The 20,727-nt window shown below is 37.7% G+C and overlaps 1 protein-coding gene across 3 annotated transcripts in view; it reads right to left on the bottom strand.

The window, feature by feature from the left end:
* Nucleotides 1-20,727, bottom strand: part of LOC132825844 (rab GTPase-activating protein 1) — a 182,319-nt gene that overhangs the window by 11,973 nt on the left and 149,619 nt on the right. For all 3 annotated transcript variants that reach the window (XM_060841384.1, XM_060841386.1, XM_060841385.1), the window contains 5 exons: nucleotides 10,782-10,823; nucleotides 9,958-10,086; nucleotides 8,896-8,988; nucleotides 6,315-6,425; nucleotides 439-543 (listed from right to left, as the gene is read on the bottom strand). In XM_060841384.1, the coding sequence (XP_060697367.1) occupies nucleotides 439-543; nucleotides 6,315-6,425; nucleotides 8,896-8,988; nucleotides 9,958-10,086; nucleotides 10,782-10,823 (480 nt within the window). The remainder of the gene's footprint in view (nucleotides 1-438; nucleotides 544-6,314; nucleotides 6,426-8,895; nucleotides 8,989-9,957; nucleotides 10,087-10,781; nucleotides 10,824-20,727) is intronic.

Genomic DNA, 20,727 nt, shown 5'->3' with positions numbered 1-20,727 from the left:
CACTGCCCCCAATTTTCATTCTCAAAAGTTGCAAGTAGTTAGGTGGGGTATAGTTCCTTTTACCAGTGACACACTGATCAGCTTTCCAAGTATCTTTACTGCTTATCTGGTTAGTAGGTGTTTATCTTGGTCAACTGAAAGGACTTCAATACCAAGCATTTATGCTTTCATACCATCAGCATGGGGTGTTTAGAGCTGTTCAAGGGGAACTATCGTGCACTATTTCCCTATTTCTGATCTAAAAATGCTAAAACCAAATTTAACTTCTTGCCCAACTTCTTGGCTACAAACAGAAAAAAAACAAGACCAGGATCTTGGAAATCCCATTCTATAAACTATTAATTATAAACTATTAAGAGCACCTCTCACCAAGAGTTTAAATAAAAACCATTTAACCAAATGAACAATATGACATGTAGACAAATATAATTCAATTACCTGAGTGGCTTCATTTTCTAATCTCTTCTTTTCATCTTCTGCATCAACTAACTTCTGTTTGGTCATGAGCAGCTCTTTATTTAATGCATCTGCTTTCTCCTCTGCCTACCAAATAAGTAAACAAATCTACATTAATTTAGATTTTAAGCTACTGTTGTGGTGTTCTCATAGATCCAATAAGAATACTGAATGACCTAGACAGAGTGGATTTTGGGAAGATGTTTCCATTGGCAGGAGAAAAGAGGACCCAAGGGTACAGTCTTAGAGTAAATGGAAGACATTTCAGAACAGAGATAAGGAGAACGTTCTTTAGCCCGGGGTGGAGAGGGTGGGGGGTGGGGAGTGGTGTCTGTGGAATTCATTGCCATAGAACGTTGTGGAGGCCAGGTCACTGACTACATTTAACACAGAGATTGATAAGTGCTTGATTGCCAAAGAGATCAAAGGTTATGGGCAGAAAACAGAAAATAGGGTTGAAAAACCAATCAGCCATGATTGAATAGCAGAGCACAATGGCTTAATCTCTACTCCCATGTCTTACATTTAATCCAGATATATTGTATTACATGTTTGTCTCCATTAGTCAGGGCTTACCTTCATTTCCAACAGTTCTGAAAATAATTTCATTACTTTTCTGTCAACTAAACTCTGCCATTATAAAGCAATAATTCTGGAAATTACAATATTAAATCTGGTTGGTGTTGAACAAATCTGTTCCAAAACATACCCATATGAACCATGAGGAATATTTCTGCAAAAGTGAGGAATAAGTTGAACTAAAAAACAAAGTGTACTGTATAAGTTTAGCTTAGTTGTTAGTAGAGTTCATTGGAAAAGCTTCTGTCATTGTTCGTAGTAAGTGAAGGTACATTTATTTTAGTAGGTATATAACTTATTTGGTCAAATTATCTATTCAGCAATATCTATTCCTTATGTTCTTTACTCATACATTGGAGCATAGCTATAAAATTTTAAACACTGCCCACAAAGAAACCCTGCTTTACAAACCAAAGTACAACTGAGGGCTTTTTGCTCAAATGTACATTAGGGTGGTTAACATAGGAACACTAGGTCATTCATAGCTGCATAGCAGTTCCACCATTCAATTAGATCATAGTTAAGTTAAAGATGAATATCAACTCACACTGGTCCCATAATCATTATTACCAGTGCTCCAAAATAATCTATTAATCTTAAGCATGAACATTTTCTAATAATCGCTCTTAATGCCTTTCCAGGGAACAGGGTTTAAGACATAAATGACGTTTTGCTTGAAGAGGTGCTTGTTGATTCACCTATTATGTTTCTTCCGTCTTGATCTGCATTCATGCACCAAGGGATGAAGGGAAATTTTCTTACTACACAATTGAACCATTTAATCTTAAATATCTCAACAAGATCACTTTTCAATTTTTTAGACTGAAGAGAACAGAAATCTAGACTCTGCAGCCCTTCCTCATAGTTTAACACCACTACCTCAATGAACTATATTATTAAATATATATAACACAATACTAAAGACCAGGGAAACACATAAGGCAAGGTTCACATTTAAATGGTTGCCATGACCACAATCATATCTGAGGCTATAATTTTCTTTTCTGAAGGTTGCAATTCTTATTATGGTATTGTCTCAAGACTTTTCTTCCTATCCTCCTCCTGTGCCATAAACATCTTCTCCAAGACTTAAGTTTTTCAATTTTTGAATCAAATGGTTAAATTAAATTAATACTGCCAAAATGAGGTGCCTGTCTTTTCAAGATAATTACTCCCCAGAATCCAATAATCAAAATATTTGACATGAAGATCTCATGACATGCTTTACGACCTATATAGGATGTAGCTTGCTTGAGTTGATACCTTATCGCTTCAATAAAAATTCAATGTAATTATGTGAAATTGCAGTGAGAATAGCCAGAATCCATTTTTTTTTAAAAATAGGAACAAGCATAGGTCATTTAGTCCCTTGAGCTTGTTCCATCAATTAAAAAGATCTCATCTGATTTCCAGCCCAATTCCACATGCTTTGCACATAACCCCTAATAACTGTGGTTAACACAATTTTAAACCTCAGCGATAAACTTAGCTGTTGATGCAGCAATGTTGTGTTTCCTGAATTCTGAATTTCTACCACCCTTGTATCAAGGGTACCCTCGTTTCACATTTGCAAGCCCTATACTCAAGTCCAAAACAAGACTACTTACCCCACTATTATCAAATCCCCTCAAATTTCTACAATCCAGGGAATACTCCCTTGTTTGCATAATCTCTTCTTACAATATATCCTTTAGAGGGCTGACACCATTGTGGCAAATTTATACTGTGCACCACCCAGGGCCAATATACTTTTCCTAAGGATAGTGCCAGTATTGCTCTCAGTATTCAAGCTGTGTTTTAACTAAGGACTTGTGATTAATACACAATTGCATTTTATGCCTCTAGATATAAAGCCAGATAGTGCATTGGCATTTTTGCTTTTCTGTATCTGCTCGTTATTTTAAGTCACCTGTATACCTGTAGCTTGTTTCACAAACAGCTTTAAAGTCCTACAAATCTAGAGGATCTCAACATCCAGATATTATAATTTATGAAATTAAGTTAGAATTGAAAGCCATTTCAAGATCTGCAGCATTCTGAAAGTGCCCTCAGTTGTCCTCACATTTACTCTCATTCTATCCACATCTGTGACAATACTGTCCACCTTTATATCGTTAGTAAATACATGTGTGGCTTTCTACCCCATCACCTAAATCACTAACTATAGAACAATTGAGGCCACAATACAGACCTTTGAGACACCACTAGCCACATTGTTTCAATAATTTCCTGCCCTTAATCCCTACTGTTTCAATCCATTCAGGAGGTAAATTCCTAAGGAGGTAAATCCATGAAATTAAAATTTAGTTAACAGTCTCATGACTTTATAGGAGCACCTTTCCTTCTTTGATTACATGAGAAATACTAATGGAAGGTATTTTCTACTCTCAACATTTCCATATTAGTTATTTATTGACCGGGCATTCATGACCTTTCTACTTCAGAAGAAAGTATGACATTTAACAAGGATCTTTTAAAAAAAAGGAGGCATTGATTTTAATAAGCAAGGCTTTCTGAAAGCTGATCTTTCTTATTCAACTACTGTTTCGCAAAATGAATGACGACATTTTATCCTGTAGATAAAACTGAATTGTTGTAATTTATTGAGTGTACCAATTATAAAGCTAAACTTTCAATGCCAGAATCAGAAACAAAGTGAACAAGAAACATATCTTAAACAGAAAAAAACTAACTGCGGCCCAAGAGCAGATTTTCTTTTTTGTTATTTAGGTGATGTTTCAACTCTGTCTAACACACATTGGGAACGGCTACAAAATAGTTAGACACACCAAGTTAGCGATTCAGAATGATCTTCTAAATGAAGCATGTTGCTTTCAATTTTGTGTTAATTTCTCAAATTATAATATCTGAATGTTGAGGTCCTCTAGAATTGCAGGACTTTAAAGCTGTTTGTGAAATAAGCTTAAACCCACACCCTGGGACTCAGTAACCAGAGAATGCTAGGTTCACAGGTAATATTCTAAACAAAGATCCATTTGAAAAAGAAAGCAAATCATTAGTAAAATACCATCACTGATAAGTATTTAGAATTTTGCAACATGAGACTTTTCAGCCCACTGTGGCTATGTTGAAACTATTTCAAGTTCCTTCTGATTTTTTAACAAAAGTTAACTTATCCTGATTAACATTCAAATGGTGTGGCAGATATTAAACTAACAGATTGAAATAACTGAAGGAAAGGGTTAACTTCACCTACAACATGGGAGATAAATGCTAATTTGTTGCAGGAGATAAATGGATTTTTGTACATCTTTGTACTCAATCTACCAGTCAGTCGTCTGAGATTCCAAAATAAGATCAAAATATTAATTTAGCAAATCAATTATGACATAGAAACAATAAAGTGAAATAAATGCAACTGTTTCACAAACAGACAGGTTTTCCTGTAGAATTATGAAACTAAATAGGAGGCTAGCAGTAAGACGCCTCCACATATGAATGTGAATGCTGAAGTTAAAACTGTTTGAATTATAACATTACTAACATAGTTTAACAAGATGATCCATGACAGGATTCTTGAACCAATGCAAGAGAAGGGATTTGACGCCTTTTGTATAATAACAAATACAGAAGGCAAAATATTTGAGTTTGAAATGGTAAATTGTTGCTGTCTTTTTGAAAAAAAGCAATAGTAATAACTAAAAGTTGGCAAAGAAGAATATGGCCAGCTGTTGGAAAAGAACAGGCAAGTGCTTAAGGCAGGAGGCAAAGCAATCTACCAGTAACCAGACTGGGCAATACAGAGTGAATGGATTTCTTTTGTATTTTCTATACATATACAGTTGTAAGGTGAGATAGGATGACTCTTAATATTTTACAAGAGGAAGTTAGGTATGTACAAAAGGGAGAAAGGATTAGAACATTAAGGTGAAATGAAATAAAGTCAGATTAGGATTGTGTGCAGAACAAACACTGGCATATGCTTGTTGGGCTAACTGACTTAAGTTTTATTACATTTCAGTTCAGAGAACAAAAAGCATCTTCAGAATTAAATTTTACATAACCTCAAAAGTATTCAACTGTAACACATGTTTGTCATGTGAAAATATACTGAAGTACTGCTTTATTTTCATTTTGGATCCTTTATGGAGTGAGGGGAGGACTAAGAAATTCATCAATTTAAATATCGATTGAGAACATCAATTTAAAATGTCTACTTTGCATCATAAGCTTGACTTATAACAGCCATATTAATACAAGATCCTGAGAAACCTGTGGCAGCTCAAAGCCAATTTCTACATTGTGTGCAGTAGCATGAATGTGTAGATGCAACTTCAAATCTGACCAGGACTTGACAAATTCTCGATTAAATAATTTTTTTCCCAACAGTTCTACAATCTAAAATATATCTGCAACAGAATACTTAGTTTTATTGCTATGCAGTTTTAAAAAAAAATGAACATTTTGAATTGTACAAAAGCAGTAAATGTCCAATTCTAAATGCTTTATGCATTGCTTTGCTCGTTACAGCAACATCTGCTACTTCACAGCCAATTATCTCAGCTGACTTTTCAGTGAGCCAATGAAACAACTAATTCTTTCTTACAAAAATTGCCATTTTAGAAGATGCAATCAGAATCTCAGTATTAACAAGATGTAATACACTCAATACCTAGGCTTACAAGCTAGGATATACATTGCTTTAATTTTAAGTGGGCATAATTTAGCACAGATAGGAAAGTTGCATAAAATATTTATGCACATGCAGTCCGGGGCTGGACTGATTTTGAAGCTGAAATAAGAGTAGTTTTAAATGTGAACCATTGAGGTTGGCTAATGACTGCACTTCAGACACTTGACACTTCAGTTACTTAGAGGTAACCTGTATGCAGGTGATAGCATCCTTTACACCCTACAGATTTACAGAGTTCGGGACTGGTCATGCCTGGCATCACCTGAAAAAAACTGAAGTCTTAGCATATGGAAAAAGTACCTGATAAATGAATTTGATAACGTATCTTTCATACCTTGGCAGATGTGAACTGCATGGAGATTAAATAATTAGTGTAAACTGACAAGATTGGATCTTAACTGATTGCATATTTTGCTACCTGCAGTACAGAATCAAATGTTCTTTATTAGGATGAACTGCAATATCTAAGTTGAAACTCAGTTCGCAGCACACAAGACATTAAAATTTAACTTCCTAACAATATATCGATATTCCAGTTACTGATGAATTAAACAATGTTTTTTAGAAAGGAGAACAGTAGCTTCAGTCTTTAGTTCAGTTAAAAGGCTACAGAGTTTACACTTACATTATCCAAATCTTTCCTGAGTGCGATCTTGCTAGTAACCAGTTCATGTGCAAGGTCATCATTTTCCTGTTCCAATCTCATATTTGCTTCCTGTAGACGCCTGTTCTCACGCTGGAGGACAGCAGACAGTTCAATGATGATGTAAAAATAACAGACTAAAAATATACTTTTCTAACTTGACACTCTCTAAATAAACTGCACTCTTTAGTCTTCATAGATCATTGTTCAACTACAGATACACGACATCCTAACCTTAATATTTTAACAAGTCCAGTCCATAAATGTGTTGAAACAAACTGCTTTTTCAGATTTGGCACAATCTCTGAATAAGCTGAAGAACTATTTATTTCCATGAGAAAGATTAAACATGCTGTTCTGCTCAAAATACATTTGAGCTTCAGCAGTTATTTATTTCATAGTATAGAAACACAAAACAGGTGCAGGACGAGACCATTCAGCCCTTTGAATCTGCTCCACCACTCATTATGATCATGCTGATCATCCAACTCAATAGCCTGTTCCTGTTTTTTCTCCATACCCATTTTTTAGTCCCAAATGCTAAGTATTACAATGGCTCAGTGGTTAGCACTGCTGTCTCACAGAAATGAGAGTTCGATTTCAGTCTTGGGTGACTGCCTATGTGGAGTTTGCACATTTTCCCCGTGTTCACCGGATGTTCTGGTTTCCTCTCTCAGAGTAAAGATGTGCAGTTTAGGTGGGTTGGCTATGCTAAATTGTTCCATAGCATCCAGGAACATGCAAGTTAAGTGGATTAGCAATCGTAAATACAAGGTTACTGAATAGGGTGGGATGTTCTTCAGAGGGGCAGTGTTGCCTTGATGGGCCAAATGGCTTCTTTTGGCACCAGAGGAATTGTATTCTGTGAAGCCCTTTTAAAAATTTTGGCCTCAACGGATTTCTACGGTAGCAAGTTCCATAGGCTCACCATTCTCCGAGTGAAGACATTTCTCATCTTGGTTCTAAATAGTTTAGCCCATTTCCTTAGACTGTGACTATCCTGACATCGGGAATGTTCTTCCTGTATCTACCCAGTGTAGTCCTGTTAGAATTTGAGGTTTCTATGAGACCCCTCCTCAGTTTTCTGAGCTCCAGTGAATATAATCCTAACTCATTAACCTCTCATTGTATTCAGCTTCATCATCCCAGGGATCAGTCTGGTATCAATAGGCAAGGAAATGAAATGCACAGGATACTTAAGTATTTCCTAAAATTGCAAGGGTTGGGATTAGCAGCCTCTGGATTATGAGTCGTGACATTTGACGCAAGGACATTTGCTGGATAAATAAAGTTTGATGTGAAACAAAGGAGAGAATAATTGCTACTCTCAAGGCTGTTAGGTGATTAATATTCATGTTTGGCACTTCCTACAATTTGAACACCACAAGACTTCAAAATAGTAATATCAAGGCAAGTGTGACGATACTCTGGCTTTAAGGAGGTGTTTTTCTTTATGAAAGGTTAGAGACAGAGGTTATGAGTGGCCTGCTTCAAGCCAATAAAGTAAAACAGTTTGAGGCACCTTGGGTTTTTTTTTAAAAACAAAAGTTGGAAGAACAGCAGCAGCCTGAATCAGTGAGGTCTCACAGAACCTGGATTTTAGTTTCAGCTTTCAGTAGCTGTCGGGGTTGCAAAAGCTACTAAGTCTTTCTTCTTCGTTGCTCCAACAATCTGGGGTTCTCTTCCTGCTGCTAAAATTGCATTTGAGACAATCTATTTTACTGAATTTGCCTTTGCTGAGGGTGTGTTTATGGATTGTTACAATATTAAAACAGTTACTGTTTAGTAAATAATCCATCATTCTATTAAGTTTTCCTAAAGAGTTAAGTTAATCCAATCCTTCTTTATTTTGTCTGAATTTAAACCATATAGTGTATGAATGAACTGTTTTTTGCTTCAAGCCTAGTAGTTTGGGCAAATGAATTGCATCCGGAATGAAACACCTGGCACTTGCATTTAAAATAAGAAAAAGTTAGGGTCTAGGCCGTCTCCTCAACCTGTATTGAGGGGGTTTGATCTGGCCGTACCACACAAAACATCTTTCTTGTTCTGAATTCAGAAATGCTTTAAATTACTGTAGAAGTAACATTGTCTACGTTTGTTCCATCTAATATTTATAATCCCAGTGCTAAACTTAAAGCATTGCTAACTGGCCTTGAAGAAAATGACCAAGGTAAAACATATTAGAGCCGTACCCTAAGTAGCAGAAAAAACAAAACTTGCAGCAAGTAGCTTAATTATCCTACCATTGCTATATTGTCTAAAGAGGTTTTACTGCTGTTGGCCACTGTGGATCTTTCAAATCTCTGGGGATTATAGCAGCACTCAAAGAGAATATGTGATTTAAAAGCTCACTCAGTGACTTTTGAAATAACCAATGTATATAAATGTGGCAACTTTTCCAGGTGAAGTGAAAACTGGAGCTGGAGAACTCATTTCTGCACTAATCTGACTAGTCAAAAGAAATATTAACTCAATACTTTGAAGCAATAATTGATTTAATGACAATTTATACATTCAAGCACAGATATTATGGTTTTAGATATCATGGATTGTTTCATACCTCAAATCTTTCAACAGGATCTTCCTGTTGAGCCTGTTGTTCCCGCATTACCAAGTACTCCTTTTCGTATTTCTTAAGCTTTTTCTGACTGATCTGTGCATTTGAACAGTAAGGAAAATCATATGACTAAGCAATCAGTAGATTCATTTTTTAAGTTTATATTTTTGTAATAAATTAAATCACCATTAGACAAACAAGTTACTTAATTAAAGTAGTAAGTTCTCAGCAGTGGGCACCTATATATAAAAATGTGTTGTGATTCTAATTAGTGATCAATACATTTATTTTGAAACAAAGTTGCAAGTTGTTTGATTGATGGCTCAGAGGTGCACCAAAGAAAAAACATACGGCAAGTAGATTAAATCCCTAATCTGGATTCAGTTCAACATTGCTAGGAAAGGAAATCTGGAATCAATGTCAAATGGGGGTAAACAAAATATAAGCTAGGTAGAGGTCTCATCTGGGAACCTCCACGCGGATGCTGAAACCGTACATAAATATCGAGACACGTTCTGACAGGCTCCTGTGTTCAAATGGATCACTGGCACTCAATCTCGGCTAAGTTTTACAGTAAGCAAAGATATCACCACAAATTTGGCTATAGTGCTGAGTCAAGCCTAAGGGAAGGTAGGGTGAGATGTGGGGCACATTGAAATAAACGAAAAATCCTTTTCTGATGTGAATGTAACAGTGACCACGTTGCAATTGCAACAGCAGTGAGATAAAAGACCAAAAAACCTCAAATAATGTTAAAGCAATCACAACAAGTCCGTAATCTCAAATAAAGCAACTTCAAGAAGAAAATCTACAAAATACCATGATTTTTAAAAACTTTTTATCTATTATTATAATAAAATTTAGATCTGTACTGAATGGTGAGTGGTAGTACTCATATCTGGTCCACGCATTTTCCTGAATAATTTAGCATTTTATCACACTGCCAAACAGAATTATTTGAAAATAAAATCAAATTAATTTCTAGTAAAAACCTTCAAGTCTAGTTAAGACCCGACCTATTTTTTTGACAGAATACTGGCATTAATGAAATGTTTACTTGATTACCTTCATACTGCAGGCCAGCTCCATCAGCTTTTTAGCATTTTCTTCTGAGCGATACCTTTTAGGAAGCTGAACACGGAAAAACTTCAGGGCCCCTTCAAAATCCGTTAATAGAAGATCATCTTTTGAAGTCTGCAAAAGAAATTTTTAACAGATGTCAGTGCTAACTGAACAAGTCTGTGGAATTGACAACCACCATTCAATAAAATCTTGGCATACAAGGCTTCCTGCTCACTGTTGGAAAAGATCAAGACATTTCCAACCAGTTGCTCAGATCACCACCCTCATACTAATCAGATTCTCCCATTAAATCAGGCCATCCTCACGTGAGCTGAAACTCTGAGCATGACTATTCTGAAAGAATACAAAACAGCATTTACTGGGTAATCAGACCAAATATCAGCCAGTTTGTGCATAAAATAGAACGAAGCAGTATTTTCAGAATAATACAAGCAAAATAAATTGAATTATTCCAAAGATCTTGCTCATTGGTGAAATCTAAAAACTCTTTCTGAAAACATAGATGCTTATGAGTGTTCAATGTGCAATTCTGCTCTTGTTCATCGGAGATGCAACTAAGGTATATTTGATTCAACATTAGTCAAAAGTTCATCTCAATAATAATGGTATCTTGTATATAGATTGATCCTGATATAATCAATAACAGTTTATATGCAAATTAAACTTTATACATTCACAAATTGTTAATCTTACTTTAGGGCTGCTTTCAATAACCATGCTCCAACTTTTGGTGTAGCTACACAATGACAACTATAAACCTCATTTAAACCACTTTGTGAATATTCAAGAGAAGTTATGACACTTACCTTCAGTAAAGCAAGTGCAACATTGAAGATAACACTTATCCCCTTGAAAAAATGTTACAAAAGTTTAGATAAGCTTATGCAAGAAAACATTTAACTTTTTCAATTTAATTCTTTCACACACTAAACAAGCACATCTACACAACTGATTTTAAAAAAAATGTTAACTATCTCTTGTTAACTTATGATTTAATTTTAAATTCACAGGATCTTAAGACATACCTGACATTGTTTAATTAAGTGCAACCAAACCTCCATTTTTATTTAACAGCCAATGCATTTTTGTTTTGCTGAAAGTTTAAGACTGACAGACTGAGAACAAAACAGCACAATGGTTCACTGTTAGGCCAGAGTGGAACTACAGCAACGATTTTGAGAAGGAGGCCTTAAGTTCAAGCATTCCCATTTGCATTGTTTAATTCGCCGATTGGCATATTCAGATGTTACAGCCAACACTCGTTAAATTCAAACAGATGTAGAATCATGAGTCTGCAGGTCACAGCTTCCACTATTTGTTCAAAATAGTGAGACATTCCCAGTGTATTAAAATACATTTCTCAAGATCTAAGCTTTTCTGAGAAAATGACTTTTGTTGAATTCATCACAACACATGATTAACATAGACAAATATATGTTCTGTATTCAACTGTTATTTCGGGAGCAAAAACATGATTGAAAAATAGTCAATATTATTAAAACAACATTATACTTTTAACAATTTTGGAATTTCAAACAGACAAAATAAGTGACCTCCCATAATTTACTGTAACTACTTGCACACTAGCTGCACCAGTTTTAAAGCAAAATAATGGTGTTTAAATTAGGAATTTGCAAGTTATTTACTTTTAAGATGGTAGGTGATTGTGTGTTAGAAACATAAATTTGCAGTAGTGAATTCAGCCCTTTGAGCTGCTCTGCCATTCCACATGACCTTGGCTAAATGTCCAACTCAGACCCTGTTCCCACTTTCCCCTTAGATTCTTTGAATCCTTTACCCATAAGAATTATACCTAACTCCTCGAAAACATTCCATGTCATGATCTAAATTGTTTCCTGGCAGAGAATTCCACAAAGTCACTCCCCTCTGGGTGAAGAAACAGCCTAATTTGTATGCTCAGATTGTGACCCCTGGTTCTCATCTCTCTAAGTTTACCTTACTCCTGCTGGGTTTTATAGACTTCTGAGAGATTCCTGTCATTCTTCTAAAATGTAGTTACAGTTGGTAAAGTATGGGACACTTTGTAACAAAGTCTCTGATCCAAACACACAAGACTTTATTATAAAGCTTTAAATCTATATTAATAATTGCACACAACATTGGCCTTAAAGCTGACTTTTTAAAATAATGAACAAAATGTCAAGATAGATAACATTCTGACAATTTTATTTCTGCCATATCAACTTAACTAATGGGCCAATTATATCTTGAATTTTGCTAACCTACTTGTGAAAATCTGAACTAAAGTAAGGTTGAATATGCTTTTCTGATCTTTGCTCTCAGTTTATCTCTTTATAGTTGTAATAATTCTTATTACTCTAACATCATTGTTCAGCATTACACCCTAAACTAAACTGATCAGCAATATTCTAAAATCTCAAAAAAAAGTCTGTTGATTCATTGTCCTCACCACATTTCCCTACATTGAATTCGTTTTTTTTTGTTCACCCAAACTGTCTTGCCATCTTGTTCGCTGACAAAGCAATTGTGAAATAATAAGACCATAAAACAAAAGAGTGGAAGCAAGGCCATTCAGCCCATTGAGTCCACTCTACCATTTAGTCCTGGTTAATGGACATTTCAACTCAATTTACCCGCACTCTCCCCATAACCCTTAGTTCCTTGCGAGATCAAGAACTTATCAATCTCTGCCTTGAAGACATTTAATGTCCCGGCCTCCACTGCGCTCCATGGCAATGAATTCCACAGGCCCACCATTCTCTGGCTGAAGAATCGTCTCCTCATTTCCATGCTAAATTGACCCCCTCTAATTCTAAGGCTGTGCTCAAGGGTCCTAATCTCTCCACCTAACAGAAACAATTTCTCAGCATCCACCCTTTCTAAGTCGTGCATTATCTTGTAAATTTCTATTAGATCTCCCCTCAACATTCTAAACTCTAATGAATACAATCCCAGAATCTCATCCATTCATCTTATGTTAGGCCTACCATTTCAGGGATCATCAGTGTGAATCTCTGCTGGACATGCTCCAGTGCCAGTATGTCCTGCCTGAGGTGTGGGGCTAAAATTGGACACAGTATTCTAAATGGGGCTTAACTAGAGCTTTATGAAGTCTCAGAACCACACCACTGCTTTAATATTCCAACCCTTTTGACATAAATACAACATTACATTTGCTTTCGTAATCATGGACTCAACTTGTAAGTCAGCCCTTGGAGAGTCCTGGACTAGCACTCCCAGATCCCTTTGTACTTTGGCTTTATGGGTTTTCTCACCATTTAGGAAATAGTCCGTCCCTGTATTCTTTTTTCCAAACTGCAAGACCTCGCATTTGCTCACATTGACTTTCACCAGCCATTTCCTGGACAACTCTCCCAAACTGTAAGTCTTTCTGCAGCCTCCCCACCTTCTCAGAACTACTTGTCTGTTCGCCCAACTTTGTATCATCAGCGAACTTTGCCAGAATGCCCCGGCCCTTCATCCAGATCAGTAATATATAAAGTGAACAGTTGCAGCCCCAACACTAAACCCTGCAGGACACCACTTGTCACCGGCTGCCATTCAGAAAAAGAACCTTTTATCCCAACTCTCTGCCTTCTACCAGACAGCCAATCCTCAATCCATGCAGTAGCTCTCCTCGAAAACAGTGGGCCCTCACCTTACTCAGCAGCCTCCCGTGAGGCACCTTATCAAATGCCTTTTGGAAGTTTAGATAGATGACATCCACTGGGTTTCCCTAGTCTAACCTACTTGTTACCTCTTCAAAGAATTCTAACAGGTTTGTCAGGCAGGACATCCCCTTACTAAATCCATGCTGACTTATTCTAATCTGACCCTACACTTTCAAGAATTTAGAAATCTCATCCTTAACAATGGATTCTAGAATTTTACTTACAACCGACATTAGACTAATGGGTCTATAATATCGCATCTTTTGTCTTGATCCTTTCTTGAACAAGGGGGTTACAACAGCGATTTCCCAATTATCTGGGACTTTCCCTGACCGCAGTGATTTTTGAAAGATCACAACCAACACCTCCACTATTCCCCCAGCTACCTCCCTCAGAAATTTAGGGTGTAGCCCATTGGGGCCAGGAGATATATCAATTTTTAGACCGTTCAGCTTTTTTAGCTAATGTAATGGCTTTCATACTCAACTCTGCCCCCTGACTCTCCTTAATGATTGGGATATTACTCATGTTTTCTACTGTGAAGACTGACACAAAGTATTTATTAAGTTCTTCAGCTATTTCCTTATCTGCCAACACTAGCCTTCCAGCATCAATTTGGCAACTGATTTAAAACGTTCCAGGATATTGAGGAGACTAAATTTGTCAAGACTTTCTTTTCTCCTCCATAAGTTACAGGCCATTTTTAGTTTCAGTCGGAGAAATCCATTAATTCCACTTCCTTTTCTAAAAAACCTGTACATCCAAATGCAGCAACGTTATTTAACAAGACAGCTTGAGCATCTTGGTTTGAGGGGGGATAGGAAATAATGTTTCTAGTTCTTGATCACTGTCCAGCAATTCCTGTGGACACGTGGTCCTCATCATGCTCAGCTTGATTCCTTTCTGTGGTTAAATAGCTGCTAAAACAGAAAGCTCACAAATGAAAACTACGACTTAGGTAAGCCAATGAAGGGTTAACAAAGAGTCAGGAGTCTTCAGAGGAGGAAGAATTGAGAAGAAAAGTGCTGAATCCACTTTTTCTACCACCAAAATACAGTAAAATACCTTTAGATTGCTTATAAATGTTACTATTGAACATTGAATTTACAGCTGTCCTGGTTGCATGCTTGGCTATTCCTTCTGTTCTACTTTGCAATTCCTCAATTTGAAAATCCTCAATACCCACATTCAAATGTTTGTACTTTTAATAGCAGAATTGCATTGCTTTCTTTTGTCACTGCTCTGGTTACATTGCAGAATCCCAATGTTCCATATGTCCTGCATATTATTATTTGGGTGGCCTGATCAGGATTAGTTAATGCTCATCAAGATGGTTAGAAGGTAGAAATAGCATATTAGAAAGTAAAAGTTGGAGAATTCAGTCCTAGAACCATCTAAATAATCAAGTGAATTTTAATTTTACAGTGTTTTTAACAAACTCAGGATTTTTTGTTTAAAATGCACACAGATCAACACTAACATGAACTTTAAAATTGGTTCGAGGGAAATTGGTATTGACTTTCAAAGCAAACTAATGTCTCAAGGGATCATCAACATCAATAAAATATAACTATATAATAAAACTCATAACAGAAAAACCCATTCAATACATATATAGACAACAAAGTGTCACCCCATAACATTTACAGTACATACTGCAATGCTCAAACCATTATTCAATAGCAAAGTATCGCACTGACTGTTTACATCAATGCTGAAATCCTGGATCCAGCCTCAAATTAAATCTCTTTCTCTTACCCTATCATGGAACTTGGCCCTGCAAAACTTACTAGAAAAATCAACTGAACTTGAAAAAGTACACAATTTAATGATCATCAAGCATAAATGAAAGAGGTAATTTTCAACAATAGTACAATCCTTAGGACTAGCTTCCAAAATCACATTTTAGTTACTAGCTGCTTGGATAAATAAACCTTTGCTAAAAATGAATCCATCAACAATGAACCTTCAGCTAAGGAATATCAACCCTGCAATACAATCACTGGAATTCCAGATGCCGAGAAATTTAAACATATTTATAATCCAGAAGAAGCCTTTTTGATAGAAGTTAAAAATGTCAAACAAAATATCACAGTTTAAATAAACCTTGGTGATTAAATGCATGCTGTTTAGTACAGCGATAAGATACAAAGACCTGTATTTCAGGAGCATCTCTGGTCATTCTGAATTGTCCTTAACAGCACCACCATGTGGTTAACATGCGTTAAAGTACAATAATTTTCATAATTAAATAGCAGCTTGATGAGGAGTTATTCTATAGTGTCCCTTACTGCACTCTTTTTTGCTGTACTTTAGAAAAGAAATACTGCATCTGCAGGGTTTCAAAAATAGAGAAACAATCTACTGGCACTTTTCAGTCTTTGCAACATGTTGTGATTGTGCTAACTTCTAAACCTTTGAACATATCGTGTGCCACAAGAATTCATGATGGATCCGCTGCTTTTTGTTATTTACATGAATGATTTGGATGTGAACATAGGAGTTATGATTAGTAAGTTTCGATATAACACCAAAACTAGAGATGTAGTGGACAGCAAAGAAGATTACCTCAGAGTGCAACAGAATCTTGATCAGATAGGTCAGTGAGTTGAGGAGTGGCAAATGGGGTTTAATTTAGATAAATGTGAGGTGCTGCATTTTGGAAAAACAAATCAAAGGATTTACACACTTAATGGTAGCGCTCTGGGGAGTGTTGCTGAATAGAGATGTTCATAGCTCCTTGAAAGTGGAGACACAGGTGGACAGGATAGTGAAGGCAGCATTTGGGTATGCTTGCTTTTATTGGTCACTGCACTGAATACAGGAGTTGGGAGGTCATGTTGGGACTGTATATGACATTGGTTAAGCCACTTTTGGAAAACCACATTCAATTCTGGTCTCTCCACTACGGGAAACATGGTGTGAAACTTGAAAGGGTTCAGAAAAGATTTACAAGGATGTTACCAGGGTTGGAGGGTTTGAGCTAAAGGGCTGGCATAAATAGGCTCTGCTATTTTTGGGTGAATAACCAAGGACTATTCCATTTGGGTGGGGAGAACAGTCCAGAACTAGAGGGCATAGGTTTAAGTTGAGAGGTGAAAGATTTAAGAGGGACCTAAGGAGCAACCTTTTCACACAGAGGGTGGTGTGTGCATGAAATGAACTGTCAGAGGAAGTGGAGAAGGCGGTTACAATTACAACATTTAAAAAGGCATCTGGATGGGTATATGAATCAGAAGTGTGGAGGAGGATATGGGCCAAATGCTGGAAAAAATATCTTAACTTAATTAAGATATTTGGTTGGCAAGGACGAGTTGGACTGAAAGGTCTGTTTCCATGCAGTACAGCTCTATAGTTCTGTATAGGGTGATTGCTTCACACTGAGGGCTGCTCAACGGTTCGGGCATACGATGATCATAGGACGTAAGAGCAAAACCAGAGCATTCAGTCCAGAGTTTGCTTCACCATTCAATTAGATCATGGATGATTTGATCATCTACAACTCCATTTTCCTGCTTTCCTCCTCTCTTACCGAACCTGATTCCCTTACTGATTAAAAAACCTATCGCGACCTTGAATATATACTTAACAAAGCAGCTTTTACAGCCCTGTGGGGTAAAACGTTCCACAGTTCCCAGCCTTTGTAGAAGGAATTCCTCCTCATCTCTTTCCTAAGTGGGTGATATCTTATTCAGATTTTTGCCCTCTGATCTTAGACCGTCCTACAAAGGGAAACCATTTTCCCACATCTACCTTGTCAAGTCCCTAAGAATCTTGTATTTCCAAACACTGTCTACTCAACCTCTCCTCATAAGACAGTCCCTCCATGCCTGGGATTATCTTATCAAACCTTCTGTGGATTGTCTCCAAGGTCAGTGTATCTTTTCTTTATATTAGGGCCCCAAACATTGTTCACAATATTCCAACTGTTATCTGAGAGTTTCAAAAAGACTACTTCTCCATTCGGTTTAAATGAATAGCCTATTACCGGAGTTTGTCAACTAGCTTTTCTGATTTTTATTCTCCTAAAGACTCTGCTGTGGTTCTCTGCAGTCTTTCTCCATTTAAATCTCATTCAGCTCCCCTGTTTTTCTTGCCAAAGTGTGTAATCTTACATTTGTTCAAATTGCATTCCATCTGCTAAATTTTTGCCTACTCATTTAACCTGCCTATATTCTTCTGCAGACTGCATTTTATCTTCACTATTTGCTTTCCCACCTATTTTTGTTCCATTTGTAAACTTGGCTATTGTACATTCATTTTCCTCATCCAAGTCATGAAAATACTAAATAAATTTAGTGGACGGCACGGTGGCACAGTGGTTAGCACTGCTGCCTCACAGCGCCAGAGACCCGGGTTCATTTCCCGCATCAGGCGACTGACTGTGTGGAGTTTGCACGTTCTCCCCGTGTCTGTGTGGGTTTCCTCCCACAGTCCAAAGATGTGCGGGTCAGGTGAATTGGCCATGCTAAAATTGCCCGTAGTGTTAGATAAGGGGTAAATGTAGGGGTATGGGTGGGCTGCGCTTTGGCGGGTCGGTGTGGACTTGTTGGGCCGAAAGGCCTGTTTCCATACTGTAAGTAATTTAATCTAATCGTGGCCCCACCACAGATCCCTGTGATACTGTATTTGCTTGCTATCCTGAAAATGTTCCCCGTATCCCAATCGTCTTCTATTAGTTAGCCAATCCCCCACCCATGCTCATGAACTACCTCAAACAGAGGTACCTCATCAACATCTTACGAAAATCCTAATATATCATGTCTCCTGCTTCCCCTTTATCTGTCCTGATTGTTACCTAATCGAAGTCATCTAACGGGGATGCCTTTTAAATGTTTTAATTGTACCAGCTTTCACCATTTCCTGTGGCAGCTCATTCCATACATGTACCACCCTCTGCATGAAGTTGCCCTTTCCCCTTAAACCTATGCTCTCTAATTCTGGATCCCACCTATCTAAGGAAAGAAATCTTGTCTATTTATGCTATCCATGCCCCTCATGATTTTACAAACCTCTAAGGTCACCATGTAGCCTCCGACACTTCACGGAAACAGCCCCAGCTTATTCAGTCACTTCCTACAGTTCAAACTCTCCAACCCTGGCTACATCCTTATAAATCTTTACTGAACCTTTTCAAGAAAGATTTAGAAGGATATGGGACAACTGCTGCAAATGGGATTAGACTAATTTAGGATATTTGGTCAGCATGGACGAGTTGGACAGAAGGATCTGTCTCCACGCTGTACATCTCTATGTCTTTGCTGTGAGGCATGAATTATTTTCTTAAACATCTGCCAAATATCAACTCTCCTTGTTGCTGAACTCTTTTTCCCAGTCCACTCTAGCTAGATTTCCATTGTAATGATCCTGATTTAAATTGAGCACAGTTAATTCCTCTCAAATCAAATCCTAGATTACAATATCAAGCTCTTCCAGTACAGTTACAACAATGTGGAAAATTGCCCGGGTATGTCCTGTACAGAAAAAGCAGGACAAATCCAACACGGCCAATTACCGCCCAATCAATCAATCAGTCTACTCTCTATCATCAGTAGAGTGATGGAAGGGATCATCAACAGTGCTATCAAGTGTCACCCAATTTGGGTTGCGCCAGGGTCATTCAACTCCTGATCTCGTTACAGCTTTGGTTCAAAAATGGACTAAAGAGCTGAATTCCAGATGTGAAGTGAGAGTGACAGCCCTTGACATCAAGGCCACATTTGACAGAGTATGGCATCAAGGAGCCCTGGCAAAACTGGAATCAACAGATATCGGGGGCAAACACTCCACTGCTTAGAGTCATAGCTGGCAGAAAGGAAGATGGTTGTGATTATGGAGGGTCAGTCATCTCAGCTCCAGGATATCTCTGCAGGAATCCCTCAGGGTAGTGTCCTAGGCCCAACAATCTTCAGCTGATTCATCAATGACCTTCCCTCTGTCATAAGTGGGGACGCTCGCCAATGATTGCACAGTGTTCAGCACTATTTGCCACTCCTCACACACTGAAGTAGTCTGTGCTCAAATGCAACAAGATCTGGACTATATCCGGGCTTGGGCCAACAAGTGGCAAGTAACATTCACAACACACAAATGCCAGCCAATGACCATCACAAATAAGAGACACTCTAACCACCGCCCCTTGACATTCAACAGTATCACCAACACTGAATTCCCCACTGTCAACATCCTTGGGGTTACCATTGACTAGAAGCTCAACTAGACTCACCACATAAACACAGTGGCTACAAGAGCACATCAGAGACCAGGGATACTGCGGCGAGTAGCTCACCTCCTGACACCCCAAAGTCTACCCACCATCTACAAAGGTAGAAGTTAGGAGTGTGATGGAACATTCCCCACTTGCTTGGATGGGTGCAGCTCCAACAATACTCAAGAAGCTTGACACCATCCAGGACGAAGCAATCGTTTGATTGGCACATCTACAAACATTCAATCTCTCCACCACCAGTGCTCAGTCGCAGCAGTGTGTACAATCTATAAGATGCACTGCAGAAATTCACCAAAGATCCTTAGACAGCATCTTCAAAACCCATGACCACTTCCATCTAGAAGGACAAGGGCAGCAGGTACTTGGGAACTCCACCACCTGCACGTGCCCTTCCAAACCACTCACCACCCTGACTTGGAAATGTATTGCCGTTCCTTGACAGTCATTGGGTCAAAATCCTGGAATTTCCTCCCTAACGGCATTGCGGGCCAACCCACAACAAGTAGACTGCAGTGATTCAAGCCGGCAACTCATCACCACCTTAAGGGCATATAGGGATGGGTAATCAATGCTGGCCAGCCAGCGATGCCCAAGTCCCACAAACAAATGAAAAATAATAAATAAAATGGTCATTATTTATGGCTTACCAACAGAAAATGTTGAGGGAACTTTGTCAACATTTTCACTAAAGAAATTTTGGATGTTGACGGAATTTTGGTGGTGGTAAGTGGTTTGAAAGTATGTTATCGCTACAATTCTCAACCTGTGTTGCATGCATGTTTCTTAATTATTCTTTGAACAAACATTATTTTTTGACAACCAAATTTGAATCTTCCTCAAATATGAAAGTAACAATTTCTCTGCTTGATG

This window comes from Hemiscyllium ocellatum, chromosome 21 (genome assembly GCF_020745735.1).
Source record: "Hemiscyllium ocellatum isolate sHemOce1 chromosome 21, sHemOce1.pat.X.cur, whole genome shotgun sequence".
Classification (NCBI taxonomy): domain Eukaryota; kingdom Metazoa; phylum Chordata; class Chondrichthyes; order Orectolobiformes; family Hemiscylliidae; genus Hemiscyllium; species Hemiscyllium ocellatum.
The sequence above is the reverse complement of the archived record's forward strand: the minus strand, read 5'-3'. Positions and strand labels throughout refer to the sequence as shown.